Below are 22,514 nucleotides of genomic sequence, written 5' to 3' on the forward strand. Positions count from 1 at the left end.
AAAAGTGACATTGAAGTAAGTCTATGACGTCCATGCTCCCACTTTCTTGCCTAAATTTTTTCCAAACATTTTGCACATTTGTACATGTTGCAAACTTATCGTTATAGCTCATAATGTTTTAAAAATGCAACATAATGTACATATTCACCTGATATGGATATTATTTCCTTGTTTTCTTCCCTGTTATTCCACATTTGTTGCAGGTGATGGTATTTCCTGGTCTTTGGTTCAGCCATTCTGGATTTCCTTTGTCTCTTGAATTTGGAATCCAACCTCTTCACCATGAATACCAGGCTCGAATCCAGGTCCTACGGCCATTTTGCATTCCGGAACAACATTTGCTTCCCCCTGGTGTGTTTTTCAATATCATCTTACTGGTAAATTGCAAAGAGAGAGATGGCTATACATAAATAGATACAGTGGGGAAAAAAAGTATTTAGTCAGTCAGCAATAGTGCAAGTTCCACCACTTAAAAAGATGAGAGGCGTCTGTAATTTACATCATAGGTAGGCCTCAACTATGGGAGACAAACTGAGAAAAAAAAATCCAGAAAATCACATTGTCTGTTTTTTTTTCATCTTATTTGCATATTATGGTGGAAAATAAGTATTTGGTCAGAAACAAAATTTCATCTCAATACTTTGTGATATATCCTTTGTTGGCAATGACAGAGGTCAAACGTTTTCTGTAAGTCTTCACAAGGTTGCCACACACTGTTGTTGGTATGTTGGCCCATTCCTCCATGCAGATCTCCTCTAGAGCAGTGATGTTTTTGGCTTTTCGCTTGGCAACACAGACTTTCAACTCCCTCCAAAGGTTTTCTATAGGGTTGAGATCTGGAGACTGGCTAGGCCACTCCAGGACCTTGAAATGCTTCTTACGAAGCCACTCCTTCGTTGCCCTGGCGGTGTGCTTTGGATCATTGTCATGTTGAAAGACCCAGCCACGTTTCATCTTCAATGCCCTTGCTGATGGAAGGAGGTTTGCACTCAAAATCTCACGATACATGGCCCCATTCATTCTTTCATGTACCCGGATCAGTCGTCCTGGCCCCTTTGCAGAGAAACAGCCCCAAAGCATGATGTTTCCACCACCATGCTTTACAGTAGGTATGGTGTTTGATGGATGCAACTCAGTATTCTTTTTCCTCCAAACACGACAAGTTGTGTTTCTACCAAACAGTTCCAGTTTGGTTTCATCAGACCATAGGACATTCTCCCAAAACTCCTCTGGATCATCCAAATGCTCTCTAGCAAACTTCAGACGGGCCCGGACATGTACAGGCTTAAGCAGTGGGACACGTCTGGCACTGCAGGATCTGAGTCCATGGTGGCGTAGTGTGTTACTTATGGTAGGCCTTGTTACATTGGTCCCAGCTCTCTGCAGTTCATTCACTAGGTCCCCCCCGCGTGGTTCTGGGATTTTTGCTCACCATTCTTGTGATCATTCTGACCCCACGGGGTGGGATTTTGCGTGGAGCACCAGATTGAGGGAGATTATCAGTGGTCTTGTATGTCTTCCATTTTCTAATTATTGCTCCCACAGTTGATTTCTTCACTCCAAGCTGGTTGGCTATTGCAGATTCAGTCTTCCCAGCCTGGTGCAGGGCTACAATTTTGTTTCTGGTGTCCTTTGACAGCTCTTTGGTCTTCACCATAGTGGAGTTTGGAGTCAGACTGTTTGAGGGTGTGCACAGGTGTCTTTTTATACTGATAACAAGTTTAAACAGGTGCCATTACTACAGGTAATGAGTGGAGGAAAGAGGAGACTCTTAAAGAAGAAATTACAGGTCTGTGAGAGCCAGAAATCTTGATTGCTTGTTTCTGACCAAATACTTATTTTCCACCATAATATGCAAATAAAATGAAAAAAAAACAGACAATGTGATTTTCTGGATTTTTTTTTCTCAGTTTGTCTCCCATAGTTGAGGTCTACCTATGATGTAAATTACAGATGCCTCTCATCTTTTTAAGTGGTGGAACTTGCACTATTGCTGACTGACTAAATACTTTTTTCCCCACTGTATGTATAATGCATAAACAAATTCAAAGGGAACCTGTCACGTGAATAAAAACTATTAACCTGCAGATATGAGGTTAATAGCATTCTGAACCTAAAATATGAAATTTTGAAACCTGGGCTTAGGAGGAGGCATTGGGATTATCTAAGTGCTCCCTCTGATAGGGATTCTAGAGTAATATGTATGGACACCACAACCTACAGTGACAGTGTGCACAGAATAGGTTAGTAGCTTTATAGTGCCTTCATACAAAAATAAACTTATATGTAAATTCAAGAGGTGCTAATTTGCATATGATATGGCCACAAAATCAGGCTTGAGGTTTAGTAGCATTCCCCACTAAAAACAAGCAGTAGCAGGTGATATACAACCAGCAGGGGTGCATTTGCTCAACAATATCTCTATGGAAGACTGCTTCTATATACAGTACCGCAACCTGGATGATCTTGTATAGCATGAACAATAAACAACTTTCTAAACCTAGTAGAAGGCAATTTTATTAGACCAGTGAGTTTGGCCAACTTTATTTTCCCCAATTCATTACCACTTGCATATATTACTAACGCAGCTGGATTCCTATATATCTTGCTTATTGTTTCAATACGACCCAGCATTTGAAACCACCGCAAATCTCGGTAACCTTCCCAATGTAAAACGGTATCAATTTGACCTAAATTCAGGCCCAAAGTGCGCACGCTCGCCCGTCTCTCTGTCCAATATACAGTATATACGAATTGCCGATGATCCTGATATGCGGAGTTGATACATCTGAAACGATAAAACATCAAAACAATACTTGCTCCCAATCATTTCACAACAAGTCCGGTCTCACACATGTAAGGAAACATGAAGACTTCTATCTACCCAATTTCTTTGTTGCCTCCTTGCCAAAGCCTAAGGCATTTGCTTTCGTGGCTGCCCCTATTCTAAAAGAGTGCACCCCTAACTGTAAAGCATCCCCACCCGCCTGTTTCATGCATACTTTGAATATGGCTTTAAACTGATACAATGTCAATGAAGTACCCGATTCATGAACCAAAATTTGCCTGCAAGCAGGGGACCTAAACATGTACACTCTAACAACTTTAACCGGGCAAAATAGAGCATCTAATGGCTTTATTGTGGTCCGGGACCAATGAAACCTGTTTCTGCCGCACATGGACGTAGATCCCTGAAAGTTCCACAAGACAAAGCATCCGTGACTTTATTATCCCCTCCCGGCAGGTGTCAAGCTCTAAACCATATTGTAGCAATTATATGGGTACCACGGAATCTGATTGCGTGGGATAATATGAAAGTGAGACCAAAGTTGATGCAAATAAGTATATTTAACAAGTGTGACAAAACTAACAGAGCATTTCCTGCAATAGTAAAGAAAACACAGCACAATATGGAATGATGAAAGTAAAGCAGAGCACTTCCTGCAATGGTAACAAAAACAGCTCGATATAGAAATGTCGAGAGTAACTGAAGAGCGGGGCACAACCGCTAATATAACCAGTCCAACAGTAATATAACGCAGGTGTGTACAAGGCACTAAACGTAGAAGTCCAGCAGATAGTATGTGAGGAAGCACACCACATTTAATGACGCAGTCCAGCGATATTTAAGAATGAGCACGCACACAGCACTAAAGTGTAGAAGTCCAGCAATCATAAGGGTGGGAATGCACATGGCACTTTAACGTAGAAGTCCAGCATTTTATAGAAGTGGCATTAACCAGAGAAGGTCACAATGTGCACAAGTCCAGCACCACAGCCCAGAAAAACACAGACCTAGTGGAGATGATGATGTCAGGATTCCTTACTGGCCACAGCTGTTCCAGGGCCGAATAGCTCCAACTAGCAGTCCAGACAGTAGTTAAGCAAAGACAGCATCAGGGAGATGCATAGAAGACTGTAGGCTGCAGAACGAGGAGAGGCAGAGCACCGAGTAATGAGCAGCAGCAGCAGGGAGTCCACCAGCAGACGGGCAGGAACTCAGGAGCCAACGGCAACAAAATACTCAGGCAAAAAGGAGCACACGACCCAGACTTAAATAATCAGGACAGACAGGAAGTTCCATGACAGGGGAGATACAAGACTCCATCTTGGATCAGGGCAAAACAGGCACAACGTAAAGTCCGGAATCCTTACACATATATTCAGCAGGAGGCACCTAAGCACTAAGTGTCTAAGCAAAGCTAGCACTGGCAGAGAAGAAGATGACAGTGAATTGACTGCATTAGCTACAGATAGATTAACAGACCAGAAACAAATACATCTATTCCCTAGGACGTGACCCCATATCTCAATTGCCACAATAATGGGAAACAATTCCAACAAAGTAACGTTATTTATTAGAGGTAAATCCAACCTACACTACTGCAAACCGAGAGCTGCACCAAAACCACAATGATCTGTTGCGTCTATAACTAACTGCAATTCAAAATTTGACACTTCGTTCTCTTGATATATCGATTCACCATCAAACGTGTGTAAGAAGTTTTGCCATACCAACAAGTTCTCCTTAATAGCCCTAGAAATTTTCACAAAATGCTTGGGTCTATCTATGTCTTTTTTTTTGCCAGTGACACACGCCTGGAAAAATGTTGCCAATAGGAATTATCCTACAGGCAAAAACCAACAAACCTAAAAGGGATTGAATTGGTTTTAACTTGGCCTTCTTAGCCTCTGCAAACTGATCAATAAGAGATGTCAACTTCACTAATTTTTCATTTGGCAAGCAGAAGACCATCGACACTGTATCTAGCTCAATACTCAAAAAGGGAAGGTTTGTGACTGGACCTTCAGTCTTTTCTTCAGCAATCGGTACCCCTAGCCTATCCAATAAATGGTGGAAAATGTGCAATATATAACCGCATGTGTTATCATTGCCCTGACCAATAAAGAGGAAGTCGTCCAGATAGTGTATGATTGATGGGATGCTCAACTCAAACCTTACCATTCATTTAAGGAATAAAGAAAATAACTCAAAATACTAGCAAGAGATTGAGCATCCCATGGGCAAACACATATCCACGAAGTAACAATCATTCAAGATGCAACCTAAGAGATGGTAGCATGATGGATGAACTGGCAACAGGCGAAAAGCTGACTCTGTATTTGACTTGGCCAGCAACGCACCCTTCCCATAACGCCTCACACACTGCACTGCCACATCGAAAGAACTGTATTATACCACTGCCTCCTGCTTTGAAATTGCATCATTAACCAAATCACGCGGAGGGTATGATGAATGATGCTTTAGACGGAACTTTCCTGGTTCCTTTTTTGGAACCAGACCCAGAGGACACACCCTCAGATTAGAAAAGAGGGGGGAAGAAAAGTGGCCTACCATGCAAGATGCCCTAACTTCCTTTAATATTTTTCCCTTGTCTCCTCGGGGGGGTTCCAAAACTAATTTTAAATTTTTGGAAAACATACCGCTGGATGAGGGTTGAAAAGGGATCCAAAAATCTCTTGGATACGCACTGGCGTTTTCTTCTGTGTTGGGTACTCCAGCTTTTTCAGGCTGTTTAACTCATCTAAAGCAGCGGATTGCCGAATGCGCACCTCCTCACACTGTGCACTCGAGCCTAAATTTGCATGTAGCATAAAACTCGCAGTGCCCCTCATTGAAGAGGGGCAATCTCCTGTGGGGCGCAGTGCCACTGCTGAAGTTAACGGTGCTCCCCTGTGAAAGGAAGAGCGTGACTGCGGACGCTGTGACAATATCAGCTGTATCCATATGTTGGTTACCTTTGATGCCCATCCTATAAGAGTGGACAAAGCCAACCGACGCCTAAACTCTTCTTCATAGTGCCACCAAGCTGAACCTCCATGGAGCTTATAGGCGCTATGAATCTTGTATAAATAATTGAAAACCTCAGCCCCTTTCTCAGGAAATCGCTGAGTGAGAATATAAGCCATAGTAGAAAACCTACTTGATACGACTGTCTTTGTGGTATTTTCTTGTTCTGCATCTATGTCTGCGATCTTCCCATGCAGACGATTCTATGGTGAATGTAGATGAAGACGAAGCCTCAGATGGTGAGGGGCAATCTGGGCTTTTTCTTTGATCATGTTCTCTATATTCTCTCCTATGCTACGGCTCCGGACATCACTGCCACTTTCTCTTCCTGTGAAGAGTAACAGAGAGCAAGAGACCGGCCTGGAGCTGGTGACCTATAGTCTCGGATCTGTCTTTACCCCCAGCCACTATCGTGCCAATTTCTGTAATTAGGAAAGTCTCAATGGTACTAGTCTCAATGGTACTAGGAGGCGCATCCATATTGAAACCAGGCACAGTTTTTCCTAACTGCCCTGTGGGATTGTCCCTCCTAACTACTGTTGTTTGAAGGATATAACAATTCCCTTGTATGGAATTCATAGCCAGACTCCCCCCTCTTCTCCCTTTTGTCCTGCTAACTGAACCACGTTCATGGCTGCTGTGCGGGGATGCCTACCTGTGGTATCCTCTGCTGCAGTACAGCCTGTAGCTCCTCTCACTGCAAGTTAAGGCAGGATGGAGAAGATAACACATTAGAGAACCTTTACAGACATCACATGTGAGTCAATGGATTTATACAGGAGCTGTCACCTTCCCTGATAAGCCTGATAAATACTTGTGTTTATCATGAGACCCCAAAAGCACGTTACGGTATTTTACTACTTGTATGGTTGAAACACGTCAAATTCTCCACTACCTTGTGACATTTTAACATGAAGATTCATTAAAGTAAGTTTCTACTTTCCTAGCCACATTATAACACCTACTAATGAATACTAGCTCCATATTTGTTCAATCTCTTCATTGTAATTCCTGCCTGCCTATCCAAGGATCTATTATAACACATGCATTCTTTCTTGCCATATATCAGTGATGGCGAACATTTTAGAGACCGTGCGCCCAAGCTACAACTCAAAACCCACTTATTTATCGCAAAGTGCCAACACAGTAATTTAACTGAATACTGAGGTTTTAGTTTAGAAAACACAACTCGTACAGAGAGCAGGCAGGGGCAGCAGAGAGCAGGCAAGGGCAGCAAAGAGCAGGCGAGGGCAGCAAAGAGCAGGCGGGGGCAGCAGAGAGCATAAACAGACAAGAGGTACCAGACTGCAGATATAAAGGAATATGCTTCCTATCCTGATATATTCACTCCCCATCCAGGTATATGCCCCTCATCCTGGCATATGCACCCTCATCCGGGTATATGCCCCTCATTTTGGTATATGCACTCGCCATCCTGGTATATGCACCCCTATCCTGGTATATGCCCCTCATTTTGGTATATGCACTCCCCATCCTGGTATATGCACCCCTATCCTGGTATATGCCCCTCATTTTGGTATATGCACTCCCCATCCTGGTATATGCACCCCTATCCTGGTATATGCCCCTCATTTTGGTATATGCACTCCCCATCCTGGTATATGCACCCCTATCCTGGTATATGCCCCTCATTTTGGTATATGCATCCCCATTCTGGCATATGTTCCCCCATCCTGGTATATGTGCCACCATCCTGGTATATGCTTTCCCCCCATCTTGGTAAATGCTCCACCCATACTGATATATGCTCCTCCCCCATCCAGGTATATGCTCCCCCAATCCATGTATATGCCCCCCATACTGATTTATGCTCCTTTCCCATCCTGGTATATGCTCCCCCAATCCATGTATATGCCCCCCATCCATAGATATGCCCCTAATCCATGTATATGAAACCCACATTCATGTAAATGCTTCCCCATCTTAGTATATGCTCCCCATCTATGTATATGCTCCACAATTCATGTATATGCTTCTCCATCCTTATATATACACTCCCATCCTAATATATGTTCCCGCATCCTACTATATCCTGCCCCATTCCTTGTATATGCTCCACCATCCTTGTATATGCCCACTATCCTGTTATATGCCATTCATCCTAGTATATGCCCTTCATCCTGGTATATGTGCTCCCCCATCCTGGGATATGTTTCCCAATCCTGGAATATACTCCCCCAATCCATGTATATGTCCCCATCCTGGTTTATGTCCCCAATCCTGGTATATGCTCCCCCATCCTTGTATATACCTTTCATTGTGGTATATCTCCTCCATCCTGCCAGTGCCGCCGTTCAATGCATAGAAAGAAAAAAAACACTGTGATGGTGTGATATGTTATGTGGATGTCATTTTTTGTATATTCCTATTTTTAACAACTCCAGTTATTTTCATACTGTTTTTCTTATTACATTGTAAGCCTACAGCCACACTGTATCTGTCTCTTGATGACCCCCTGTAGTGCATTAATCCCTAAGGCCTTTTGTTCTCCTCTGGGAGGCAACTTGTTGGACTACCCCTGGACAAAGAAGGGGGTGGGGGGAAGAACGGCAGCTGGACAACAAGTCAGTTCTGGTAGAGACAAGATGGTGAAAAGGCTGCATTTGAGAGAGAAGGATCCATTTTTATCCTCTGGTGCTAGAGTGTTTTGGAATCTTGTTTCCCTGGACATTTTATCCTGATACTGGACTGCATTCTTATTCTGGACTATCTTATCCTTTGTGTGGTGGACTGAATATGGACCTTTTCGTATTTTTGCCTGAATAAAGGTCTTGGAATTGTTCACTCTTCGCTTGCTCTGTTGATTGTGTGATACCAGAGAAGGACCCCATGACAACTGGTGGCAGCAGTGGGATGAACAGAGCGTCACCCAATGGAGAACCACCCACAGAGTGAGTACAGAAATTGGACTGTATGCAGTTTACAGGAGAGAGCCAGAGACCCGGACCTGAACTACCAGGGACTGACTAAAGAGGCCTTAATCGATCTACTGGTGGGCGCTAGCCCGGCCACCTCCTCCCAGATGTCTGAAGGATGAGCACTGGAGACAGGGATCCCCATCCAGAAAAGCCAGTGGTTGGTGTGGTATGAAGAAGAGATGGTGGTTCTGGGCCCCGGCGTCTCTCAGGAGTACAAGGAGGAGGCTGCCTGCCGGGCACAGCGGAGACAGGAAGCAATGGAGCTCGAAAAAGGGAGTAACGCAATGTGGAGTGTAACCCCAACAATCCGGGAGCCTGTACGGATCACCCGGACAGAGTTTAAGCCATTTGATGAGGCTTCTGGAGATGTCGAGGGGTTCTTCAAAGACTTTGAGCAGCAGTGTGCTGTGATGGAGGTGCCCCATTCTAGCTGGATGCGTTTGTTAGTGGGGCTCCTGAACGGAAGCATGGCGGAGGCTTACCGAACCATTGATGCACTGCGGAATCGGGATTATAACATTGTAAAGCGGACTATCCTGGATTACCATGCTATCACCCCAGACTCATATAGGGCCAAGTTCCGAGACCTCCCATGCACCACGGGGGGATCGTTTAGGATGTATGCACATAAGATGTCCGAGGCATGTCGGAGATGGCTGGAAGCAGAAAACGCCTTTACTGTGGAAGATGTTATACAGGCGTTCCTTATAGAACAATTTCTTGCCAAGTGCCCTGCAGAGGTACGGGAATGGGTCCGGGAGCGCACGCAGTGTACCGTGGATATAGCTGCAGCCCTGGCCGATGAAGCCCTTACTATCCGGCCGCAATGGAGGAGGCTTCTGGACAATGAACCACGGCCTGCTCCCATGCCCCGTCCCCCTCCAATTATATCTGCCCTTCCACCTAGTCGCAAGCTGATGACAATCACGCCTCACAATCCTAGGCCCCAACAGTTCCGACCACGACCTGGGGGTATCACAGAGAGGAGGTGTTATGGGTGTGGGCAACCTGGACATTTGCAGTCTGGCTGTCCCTCCAGGATTCGGAGGGAGCCCCACGTAGCCCCACCTCGTCCAGTGCATCTTGTACATTCCACCACACCTGAGGAAGAGCTACCACCACCCCCACGAGAGAGGACGACCGACCACGGCACCACAGATACCCCTCCTGTAGTGTACGGACTCCGGCCTCTGTCCTTTAGCTACTCAGAGCAACGGCAACGCCACCTGCAGGATGTCTTTATTGATGGGTACAAAGTGTCAGGATTTAGAGACACGGGGGCATTCTTGACGATCGCTGACCCCCGTGTGGTTCGACCCGAGGCAATTTACCAGGGTCCGGGAATTCCCATTGTCCTGGCGGGTGGTGCCCGCAAATATATACAGCGAGCTTCTGTGCGTTTGGATTATGGTTGTGGAGAAAAACTGTGTTGGATTGGAGTTATGGGAGGACTTCCTGCAGATATCCTCCTTGGGAACGACATTGGGGAGTTACAGTGCCAATTTGTGGGAGCAGTCACCCGACTACAGGCCCTTCAAGCACTACGTCATCCGGACCCCACCGGGGAGCAACCACCACGAACCGCATCAGAGTCGGTAAGCAATACTTTCGCTGCTACTACATTGGGAGAGTCTTGGGACAGAGAGGAGTTTAGGAGAGAAATAGAGGGTGACACTACCTTAGCAGCCCTCAGGCGAAAGGCAGAAACTGGGCACATGGGAGATAATGGGGATGGCTTCACTCGAGAAAACGGACTGTATTATCGTGTAACGAAGGGCAGTGACCAGGGCAACCCTGACGCAACAACCAGGCAACTCATTGTCCCTCAGAAGTACAGGGCACAGCTACTTCAACTGGCCCATGACATCCCCTTGGCTGGGCATCAAGGGAGAAAAAAGGACTGAAAAGAGACTCACCCAAAGTTTTCACTGGCCTGGCTTCTCGCAGTCGGTAGCCCATTATTGCCGCACCTGCGATGTGTGCCAGCGAATGCGGCATCCAGGAGCTCGACATAAGGTATCCCTGCAATCCCTGCCCATAACTGAGGAACCATTTCAACGTGTAGCTGTCGACATCATAGGTCCTCTGGCCCACCCCAGCAGGTCAGGGAAAAAATATATCCTGACCGTGGTGGATTATGCCACTAGGTATCCTGAAGCTGTGGCCCTGTCCAGTATTACAGCAGTAAAGGTAGCCGAGGCCCTTGTTACCATCTTTACCCGGGTAGGGTTTCCTAGTGAAATATTGTCGGATCAAGGCACTCAGTTCATGTCAGATCTGGTCCAGTCCCTATGGTATACCTGTGGTGTTCGAGCCATTCGCACCACCCCATACCACCCGCAGACCAACGGACTATGTGAACGCTTTAATGGAACCCTAAAAAATATGCTGAGGGCTTTTGTTGACGTTGAAAAAGACTGGGAAAAGTACCTGCAACATCTCCTCTTCGCCTATCGGGAGGTTCCCCAAGAGTCCACAGGGTTCTCTCCCTTCGAACTACTGTTTAGCCGGAAGGTCCGTGGGCCTCTCACTCTTCTGAAAGAACATTTGGAGGGAGACATCTCAGATACCGGAATGCCCATCTTGTTCTAGAGCTCAGAGACCATCTCGCCCAGCTAGCTACCTTCGCTAAAGAACATTAGCGAATGGCCCAGTCCAGACAAAAAACCTGGTATGACCATAATGCCAGGAACCGGGAATTTATGGAAGGACAGCAAGTGCTCATGATTACTGCTTCCCCTGCCAACAAGCTTCAAGCAGTGTGGGAAGGCCCTTATCAGGTTGTCAAGAAAATTAATGACACTAACTATGTTATTGCCCTGGACTCTAGTGGTCGACGACAGAAAACCGTCCACATTAACATGCTGAAAGACTACCACGACCGATCTCTGCCTGTTCTAGCTGTCTGCCACCCCCCTAGTGATACCGCCGCCGACGAGTATCTCCCAGATCTCCTCCAGGTTGCCCAAGCGGGAGGATCACTGGAACAAGTGCCCCTGGGCTCCCATTTATCGGATATACAAAAGGACGATATTGTCGCCGTACTAAGGCCGAGGGCTGCTGCTTTCTCCTCAAAGCCGGGGAAGACTACTCTCACCAGTCACCATGTGGAAACCCCCGGACAACGCCCCATCCAGCAGGCTGCCTACCGGGTTCCAGAGGCTGTTCAAGGCATGATAAAGAACGAACTGGAGGAGATGAAACAACTGGGAGTTATTCAGCCATCTCACAGTTCTTGGGCCTCTCCTGTCGTCCTGGTCCCCAAGAAGGATGGTACAACACGATTCTGCGTTGATTACAGATGACTAAATGATGCCACCAAGAGTGATGCTTATCCCATGCCCAGGATTGATGATCTATTGGATCGTCTGGCCAGTGCCCAATTTGTGACCACGTTAGACTTGAGCAAGGGATACTGGCAGATACCCCTAACGGAGGACGCTCGGGAGCGCTCAGCCTTCATTACTCCATTTGGGCTTTATGAGTTCCTAGGAATGCCCTTTGGGATGAAAACTGTCCCCGCTACTTTCCAGAGACTGGTGGATCGACTGTTACAACAATGTCAGGACTTTGCCTGTGCTTACTTAGACGACATCGCCATTTTTAGCACAAACTGGGAGGAACATTTTAAACACTTGGGCATAGTGCTGGACTGTATCCTTACTGCAGGACTGACCATTCGCCCTGATAAGTGCCAAATAGGGATGGCTGAGGTGCAGTACCTCGGGCATAGAGTAGGGGGTGGGACACTAAGGCCTGAGCCTGCCAAGGTGGAAGCCATTAGCAACTGGTGTAGACCCCAGACTAAAAAGCAGGTACTTGCGTTTTTAGGAACTGCGGGTTACTATCGCAAATTTGTTTCTAATTTCAGCACCTTGGCCAAGCCCCTAACCGACCTGACCCGCAAGAACATGCCTAGGAATGTGACGTGGACGACGGCATGCGAGGATGCCTTTTCAGCATTAAAGACTGCCCTCGTCACTGCTCCTGTCTTGGCTGCCCCGGATTACAAACGCAGGTTCCTCGTGCAGACAGATGCATCCACCTTTGGGATTGGGGCAGTACTTAGCCAAGTGAACGCTGCCGGAGAAGAACATCCTGTTGCTTTTGCCAGTCGGAAACTACTGGATCGGGAAGTTGCCTATGCCACTATTGAAAAGGAGTGCCTTGCCATCGTATGGGCGCTAAAAAAATTGCAGCCCTACTTATATGGCAGAGACTTTACAATTGTTACAGACCACAACCCCTTCACATGGCTGATTCGCGTATCAGGGGACAATGGAAGATTGCTGCGGTGGAGCTTGTCCTTACAACCCTACATCTTCTCCATCCAATACAAGCGGGGAAGCCAACAGCAGAACGCCGATGGACTGTCTCGACAAGAAGAACCATAGGCTCCCCAGGCCGACCTACCCCTGCCACTGTACAAGGAATTATAAATAACTGAGCAATGTGGACTAAAGTGAGCAGGCCAGAGGTCTGTGTAGACCTCATGGCGTGCTCACTTATTATGGGGGGGGAGAGGTTGTGATGGTGTGATATGTTATGTGGATGTCATTTTTTGTATATTCCTATTTTTAACAATTCCAGTTATTTTCATAGTGTTTTTCTTATTACATTGTAAGCCTACAGCCACACTGTATCTGTCTCTTGATGACCCCCTGTAGTGCATTAATCCCTAAGGCCTTTTGTTCTCCTCTGGGAGGCAACTTGTTGGACTACCCCTGGACAAAGAAGGGGGTGGGGGGAAGAACGGCAGCTGGACAACAAGTCAGTTCTGGTAGAGACAAGATGGTGAAAAGGCTGCATTTGAGAGAGAAGGATCCATTTTTATCCTCTGGTGCTAGAGTGTTTTGGAATCTCGTTTCCCTGGACATTTTATCCTGATACTGGACTGCATTCTTATTCTGGACTATCTTATCCTTTGTGTGGTGGACTGAATATGGACCTTTTCGTATTTTTGCCTGAATAAAGGTCTTGGAATTGTTCACTCTTCGCTTGCTCTGTTGATGATACCAGAGAAGGACCCCGTGACAAACACAATAAACACTGCTACTCACCTTCCTTCCTTTTCCCCGCCTCATCGTATTCTGAAGCTGGCAGCTGCTTCAGTGTCCAAGCAACGGCAGGAGCATGATGTAACTGCCATGCGACCAGTCACGTGTATACCGACGTCAGCTGCTGGCCTCTGATTGGCCAGCAGTGTGTATTGTGATGCCTGTACCTGGCAAGTTCATGTCCTGCAATACACACAGCTGGATGTATGTCTGAGGACGCAGATCCATCTTAAGTCAGGACTGCTGTCGTGGGGATCCTCACCCGCTGGCCCTGGTCCACGGATGTGGAACGGCGATGGTGCACGTGCCCACAGAGAAGGCTCTGTGAACCGCCTGTGGCACGCGTGCCATAGGTTCGCCACCGCTGCCATATATTCTCTTCACAATAATCTGTAGATGAGGCTTTTCATTTATATTGGCTGGTGGTCACCTCTGCAAATTAATAGACAAGTATTTTAAAGGGACCTTGGCTATAACCCTATTAAGGCAGGAATAAATTAATAATTCCCTGCCACTATATTTTGAGAGTCTTATTACTGTAGATCACTTCTGTAGGATTGCTCAAAAATTGGTATGGTTCACAATGTTTATCTAAAATTTTATGTTCAAACTTTAATCATATAGAGTTACTCTAGTCTTTTTAATATCAGTGCATTGTAACTTATATACTAAAGGTGATATTTTATCTCACATACAACTCCTCTCCTCCCTCCATATATAATTTATCACTTCTTTCAGTGGTTTACACTTATGTGAATATCTTCAAATATAAAAAATAGACTCTCATCATATCTAATATTTTATTAGTTCTGTGTGTGTCCGTGTCACAAGGACTTTTCAAGGTGTAATTCCCATATGGGTCCCTTCCTGATCCGTTTATGGGGGCAGAGCTTGTGGTCATCAGGTTCCAGTCTCCAGTACATGGGGTTCTTAAAGAAAAAGTGTGGAGATGATCCCCATGCAGAATTTCCAGGATAAGAATCAAGCTCATTATCCAAATGGTGTAAGCGCAAGAGTTTGAGGCGGTGAGTCCATGCGCATTGAGAGGTCATGATGGAAAACCTCCTGTTGGCTCACAACAAATTGCATGTCTTGACAAGATACTTGTGAAGAAAACAGCAGCAGCTATAGAGGAGTGAAGCAGCAGCTATAGAGGAGTGAAGACAGGAGTGTAACAATTTCCTTCTTGAAGCATTATCATCTTATAATGGATCTTCACAGGAAATAGTGGGTACAGCAGAGGGGGCAGTGAGGGTTGGACTGCAGCCAGGTAGAGATGCAATTTTGGTGGACTCTGTGGTTGCACCGTAGCTTTGTTACCTGCTTCCCGATTTCATGCAGACAACACATGACTGGGACTCGTCTTGAGATGTCACTTCCCTTATTGGGAGGTCCTTGATTTGCAGAGTTCTCCTCCTGATATATTCTGCAGGTGGTGCTGGTGCCCCTACTTGTGGCATTGCCTGTGGCATGGGCGATAACATCACTCCCATTTCCTGCGGCTGCGTAAAAATAGACGGTGGAGAAGTGCATAAGGCCTGTTTGGATCTGCATCCCTCATGAGTCTGCGTCTTGGTTGAATGGGGCTTGGCCGCAGGAACTCAAAGTCACTGGTGCTGGCGGTAAATTCACTTGCTTGGTGGACTTCAGCTCTCCTGCTATCCCCTGATGTTGTAGAGGGCTCTGTAGAGATGATCTTAATGGAGAGCATTCTTCTTGCTCTTCTCTGTTCTTGTCCTCTTGGATGCTGAGGAGTTCTGGAATGCCTCTGTCTCCACGCAGTGACATCATTTATGTTAACCTCTAGTCGATCTCTGGTTGAAAGTCTTCCATGATCTCTTTCAGATGACCTTAGCCTATCAAGGATTATAGCCTGACCTATAAAAAGATTATAAGAAAAAATAGCTTTTGGGGCATAGAACGGGCTAAGATGTTGCTATGTGGAAAGGAGAATCTTAGCATAAATTGGCTCAATTATGGTGATATAAAACTGCTCAGCGCTTAGTTTCCCTGTAGACATCATAAAGGAAAGATCAAACTGGGGAAAAAATAACTCCACCCCCAAGGAACAGATGCGTGACTAAGAATGTCGGTCTATCCTGATATATTGCTCACCAAACCCCAGGGATGACCCTTCCCGGGGAACCTCCTCTCGGGGGAAATATTCTATATCTCTCCACAATATTTCACAATATTTCACATACCTAGATTTTCCGGTCATCTTCGCCATGCCTCATTGTCAACCGTGAGCTGACGCAGGTCCCGGGTACCTATGGCTAAGTTACCCGAGGCTGGAATGATGGTATATTAAAGACCTAATGTTACATCAATGTTACTGTGTGTGGATTAACAATCAAAGCAAAGTAATGGAAGCAATACTACATGTGGAATACAAGCTAGCGCACTCTTCCGAGACCAAAGCGAAGTTTATGCTAAAGCATTAACTCAAAAAATGGCGCTGATGACACCGCGCTCAGAGATTGTATGCCCTCACAGCATTCTATATGGTCTTTATGATATCACTTGTGAATGTGACCACAACCTCATATGATAAGTTACCCACAACCTTTTTCATAGCTTTATGACATCACTGCAGTCAGCGGCTATGATTCTTGCTGGCTAATGCTCAATATTACAGTGGGGTTGAGAACTGCTCCTGACTGCAAAAATCAAATTATTTATATCTATTAAGCATGATGTCCTGCAGCAGCTGAGGTGTCTATTATGGGGTTCTGCAGCAGCTGAGGTGTATTATGAGGTCTTGTTGTAGCTGAGGTGTATTATGAGGTTCTGTAGCAGCGGAGGTGTATTCTGATGTTCTGCAGCAGTTAAGGTGTCTATTATGAGATTTTGCAGTGGCTGAGGTGTATTATGAGATTCTGCAGCTGCTGAGGTTAAGCTTTTAAGCTATAATTCCAAAAGGTATGTTTGGTGCAAAGCAAACACTGCACAACACCAAAAGAATACCATACCCACAGTGAAGCATGGAGGATGCAGCGTTATGGTTTGAGACTATTTTTGGGCAGCTGGAACTGGGGCTTTAGTCAAGATGAAGAGAATTATGAACAGTTCCCAATATCAGTCAATTTTGCAAAAAAACCTTTAGGCTCCTGCTAAAAATCTGAAGATAGAGAGATATTTCACCATTTAGCATTAACACAATCCTAAACATACCTCCAAATAAAAAAAGAATGGCTTCGCCAGAAAAAGATCAAACTTTTGGAATGTTCCAGACCTGAATTCAGCTGAAAATCTGTGGGTTGACCTGAAGAGGGCACTGTACACAAGAGATGCCCTCACAATATGAATGATTTGGAGTACTGCTGCAAGGAAGAGTGGGCAAAGATTGATAATTCCAGGTTTTCCATGCTGATTTCATTATGGGGTTCATAAACTTGAAGTTACACCTGTACTTTCAATATCCTTGGGGCATGACAATACATGGAAGAAGTTCTACACCCATTTCTAGCTAGCTATGATGCTGCCCTCTGACCCAACTGGTCAGACTACTAGTAGCATCTTTTTTCAGCATAATTTCACAGGTTTGTTTCTCTTATTAAGGTAGGCACGGACTTGTATTCTTCCGCAGTGTAAGATTCCCCGTATGATGGAAGAAATGGATTTGTGGTTGACATAAGAGACAGCTGTAACATGGTCACATTTTAGTATTCGTATAAAGTCTGTAATACCTGGACCAACCAGACATTGATCATATAGTTCAATGTTCATCTACATCCAGTCCACTTAACCCATGAAAGCTCTGGGTTGCGTTGTCATATAGATTCTAACATGTGACCTTATTACAGCCATTCAAAACGTTAATATGAATAGATAGAACTGCCAGGGACATTTGACATGGTAAATAGCATAAAGTAAGTCATTTGGACTGTATGCAAATTTTATGTGCCATCATCGATGAAATATCACTCCAATGAAATACCATTATGGCATAATATGTGATTGTTTCTATAATAATCTGTGCTCTTTTGCTTGTTTATAAAGGTTGTGTATTCCAACAGTCGCCTTTTGCTACCTGCCATCCGCATCCTCTATGTAACACTACCGGCGTCTGTCCCAATGGCAAGCAGTGGTGCTCCCTTACTGATAGCTGTCTGAGTCCTGACCATCCCTGCAGTAGCTATACCTCTGAGAACTACGTATACCCACCTCGGCATGTTGGAACTCCACCGTTGTACTCTCCAGTCGCTGACATCCCACTACTTTTCTCACCAAGCAAGAAGAGGCGAAACATCCAAGTAAGAATAGATGAAGTGTTATTTGATGCGATATTTACTTCTTACTACAGTAATCTAATATCTATTATATAAAGCTCAAGTGTGTGTATGTATGTATGTATGTATGTACAGTGGGGCAAAAAAGTATTTAGTCAGTCAGCAATAGTGCAAGTTCCACCACTTAAAAAGATGAGAGGCGTCTGTAATTTACATCATAGGTAGACCTCAACTATGGGAGACAAACTGAGAAAAAAAATCCAGAAAATCACATTGTCTGTTTTTTTTTCATTTTATTTGCATATTATGGTGGAAAATAAGTATTTGGTCAGAAACAAAATTTCATCTCAATACTTTGTGATATATCCTTTGTTGGCAATGACAGAGGTCAAAAGTTTTCTGTAAGTCTTCACAAGGTTGCCACACACTGTTGTTGGTATGTTGGCCCATTCCTCCATGCAGATCTCCTCTAGAGCAGTAATGTTTTTGGCTTTTCGCTTGGCAACACGGACTTTCAACTCCCTCCAAAGGTTTTCTATAGGGTTGAGATCTGGAGACTGGCTAGGCCACTCCAGGACCTTGAAATGCTTCTTACGAAGCCACTCCTTCGTTGCCCTGGTGGTGTGCTTTGGATCATTGTCATGTTGAAAGACCCAGCCACGTTTCATCTTCAATGCCCTTGCTGATGGAAGGAGGTTTGCACTCAAAATCTCACGATACATGGCCCCATTCATTCTTTCATGTACCCGGATCAGTCGTCCTGGCCCCTTTGCAGAGAAACAGCCCCAAAGCATGATGTTTCCACCACCATGCTTTACAGTAGGTATGGTGTTTGATGGATGCAACTCAGTATTTTTTTTCCTCCAAACACGACAAGTTGTGTTTCTACCAAACAGTTCCAGTTTGGTTTCATCAGACCATAGGACATTCTCCCAAAACTCCTCTGGATCATCCAAATGCTCTCTAGCAAACTTCAGACGGGCCCGGACATGTACAGGCTTAAGCAGTGGGACACGTCTGGCACTGCAGGATCTGAGTCCATGGTGGCGTAGTGTGTTACTTATGGTAGGCCTTGTTACATTGGTCCCAGCTCTCTGCAGTTCATTCACTAGGTCCCCCCGCGTGGTTCTGGGATTTTTGCTCACCGTTCTTGTGATCATTCTGACCCCACGGGGTGGGATTTTGTGTGGAGCACCAGATCGAGGGAGATTATCAGTGGTCTTGTATGTCTTCCATTTTCTAATTATTGCTCCCACAGTTGATTTCTTCACTCCAAGCTGGTTGGCTATTGCAGATTCAGTCTTCCCAGCCTGATGCAGGGCTACAATTTTGCTTCTGGTGTCCTTTGACAGCTCTTTGGTCTTCACCATAGTGGAGTTTGGAGTCAGACTGTTTGAGGGTGTGCACAGTTGTCTTTTTATACTGATAACAAGTTTAAACAGGTGCCATTACTACAGGTAATGAGTGGAGGAAAGAGGAGACTCTTAAAGAAGAAGTTACAGGTCTGTGAGAGCCAGAAATCTTGATTGCTTGTTTCTGACCAAATACATATTTTCCACCATAATATGCAAATAAAATGAAAAAAAACAGACAATGTGATTTTCTGGATTTTTTTTTCTCAGTTTGTCTCCCATAGTTGAGGTCTACCTATGATGTAAATTACAGACGCCTCTCATCTTTTTAAGTGGTGTAACTTGCACTATTGCTGACTGACTAAATACTTTTTTGCCCCACTGTATGTCCGGGATAGGCATCCGCACCGTCGCAGCTACAGCCACAAAATTTGGCACAGTCACACGTCTGGACCCTGAGAGTGTCCTAAGCTATGTTGTGAGGCAAAATTTTAACCCTGCGCATTCCAATTCACCAAACAATTTTGCCCCTATCTACATAATGGGGAAAAAGTGTGTGTATCAAGCCCCGCCCCTCATTATGATGTCATAATGGTTGCCATGGCGATGCTGATGTCATCATAGGTCGCAAGCCCCGCCGCTCATTATGATGTCATAATGGTTGATTATGGGATGGAGGATGTGTGATGGGTGTATGGGCACTGGACTATGGGATGGAGGATATGTATGATGGGTATATGGGCACGGGACTCTGGGATGGAGGATATGTATGATGGGTATATGGGCATGGGACTACGAGATGAAGGATGTGTGATGGGTATATGGGCACTCGACTATGGGATGGCGAATATGTATGATGGGTATATGGGCACGGGAATATGGGATGGAGGATGCGTGATGGGTATATGGGCATGGGACTATGGGATAGAGGATGTGTGATGGGTATATGGGCATGGGACTATGGGATGAAGGATGTGTGATGGGTATATGGGCACTTGACTATGGGATGAAGGATATGTATGATGTGTATATGGGCACGGGCCTATGGGATGGAGGATAATTATAATTTGCTATAACTAACCACAGTTAGTTACTATGCCCGGGCAGCGCCGGGCTCTTCAGCTAGTGTTCTATAAACTTCTTTAATAAACATCTTACATTTGCAGTTGTTATACAGTCTGATTTTAGTATACTATGATCTTAAGGCAATTTATTATTTTGTTATTTAGGAAATTCTGATATAATTTCCTAAAAGGACATTATTTACAAAGAACAACTCTCTCCCTGAGAACCATGCATATATTATCTCACTGGGCACTCTGTAATGCTTCATTTCTCCAGAAGAGGCGCTGGACAATACTATTAATATTGCTGAATTCCCCAGGAAATTTTAGGGAAGGGAAATAAAAAAAAGTAGTCACTGAAAATCAGCCAGAGGCAGTCGTCACATCTACATATTGTGAGGCTACAATTTGTCATTGTTGTTATAAAGAGGGAATAAATGCAGAAGAATAACTATAGTGGGTGCACAAGTTGTAGTAGTACTCAGACCAAGTAACCTGAAGGGTTTCAAAGTTCTTTGTACTTTTTGGGTAGCCATGTTGTAAATTTGTTATGAGGGCCATGAGCTCTTTTGAAATGTAAGACATATTTTACATTAAAGATCTAAGTTTGTATTGCTATTTTTTCTTCTCTTTGCAGTAGTTAAATATTGTGAGACATCATTGGATTAACTCTAAATCTATTTCTCTTGCAGGTCCTGTTGTCTCACCAGTCTTTCACTGTACACCCTGATGATATTCTTTCCATACAGCACACAGGTGTCAAAGGGTCTTTCTTGCATTGCACCTCTAGTTCAGATTCACTCTGGCGGCAAAGTTACATTACCATGACAAGTCAAGGATGGCTGAAAGAGTCTATTCTTACAGCTTTGGGTGGCTGGGTAGATGATGTGGTTTGTGACCTCCATATGATGTATGGTTCAGAGGCACAGAGCCTTGTGGTCTCACCGTTGCTATGGGATTTTCCACAGACTGGAAGATACATAATCAGTGCCATGGTGACAAATGCCGTTAGTTCGACTACAGCCACTTGTCAAGTCAGTATTCTAAGTCCAATCACTGATGTGCAGATTATTTACCCTACACCTCACAATGACTCCTTACATCTGCCAACTCAGGAGGATAATCTGGTTGTTATCAGTGCTCGGAGTACAAGTCTTGTCCATGTTTACTGGTTAACAACCCTGCAGAGCGGAGATTCCATTATGCAGCAGGAATGTCCTTCCGACATTGCATCTTCTTTGCCGATTTGCACTGCCCATTCAATGGATGAGGGATTTTTTGGGATGTTTTTGCATTTTAACAATCCACAAAGCACTCTACTTTCCATCCAGCTGACCAGTGAAGTCAGCGTCAAAAGTTTCAACATGCAAGTTCAGGCTTATGATGCCATCCAGGAACTCCAAATTCACTCCAATGGACCTAATCACATACAAGTAAACCAGACTCAGGTATGTAGGCAGTATAGCAAGTCTCTTCATCAATCCATTAATATTATTTAATGTCATTATTTAATGAAAGATCATGAATTTCGAATCCACCTTAGGTCTTAGAAATACTACTATAATATAGCTCTGTGTAACCTTTAAGGCTAACTTCACAAGTCCAGTAATAATTGTCTGTTTTAAATGGATCCACCAGCAATCAGTTGTCTTAGCAGGACAAAAAAATTGTACAGATACAACTTTTTTGCCCGGTTAAAGAAGCTGATTGTAACTGGATCAGTTTTTTAATACTGAAATCTATGGAAAATGGATTTGTTAGGCTACTTTCACATTTGCATTTTTTGCGCATACAAACGCATAAAAAAACCGCATACAAACACTGCGTTTTTTTGCAGCATTTTCGTCCACATGAAGCAAAAAAACGCAGCATTTGTATGCGGTTTTCTTATGCATTTGTGTGCATTTTTTTGCACATTGTTTGTCTTCACCAAAAAAAAACTAGATAACAATCTTGCAACACACACCACCAATGAGACATCAGTGGCGATGTGGTATGGTAATATATAGACCCTGTCTACCGCCGAATTCTTCACATTTGCTTGATTTTTCTCGTGTC

The 22,514-nt window shown here is 44.6% G+C and overlaps 1 protein-coding gene across 1 annotated transcript; it reads left to right on the plus strand.

The window, feature by feature from the left end:
* Nucleotides 1-210: 210 nt before the first annotated feature.
* On the plus strand, nucleotides 211-22,086 carry LOC141099892 (polycystin-1-like). Its single transcript, XM_073587979.1, has 3 exons — nucleotides 211-351; nucleotides 17,811-18,064; nucleotides 21,149-22,086. The coding sequence occupies exon 3, from the start codon at nucleotides 21,281-21,283 to the stop codon at nucleotides 21,953-21,955; it is 675 nt and encodes a 224-aa protein (XP_073444080.1). The 5' UTR covers nucleotides 211-351; nucleotides 17,811-18,064; nucleotides 21,149-21,280; the 3' UTR covers nucleotides 21,956-22,086.
* The last annotated feature ends 428 nt before the right edge of the window (nucleotides 22,087-22,514 follow it).

The sequence above is a fragment of the Dendrobates tinctorius genome, unplaced genomic scaffold (assembly GCF_039654945.1).
Source record: "Dendrobates tinctorius isolate UK_male_01 unplaced genomic scaffold, ASM3965494v1 ptg000103l, whole genome shotgun sequence".
Classification (NCBI taxonomy): Eukaryota; Metazoa; Chordata; class Amphibia; order Anura; family Dendrobatidae; genus Dendrobates; species Dendrobates tinctorius.

Coding starts and splice junctions, on each gene's coding strand:
- LOC141099892 (XM_073587979.1), top strand. CDS start 21,281: ATGACAAGTCAAGGATGGCTGAAAGAGTCTATTCTTACAGCTTTGGGT.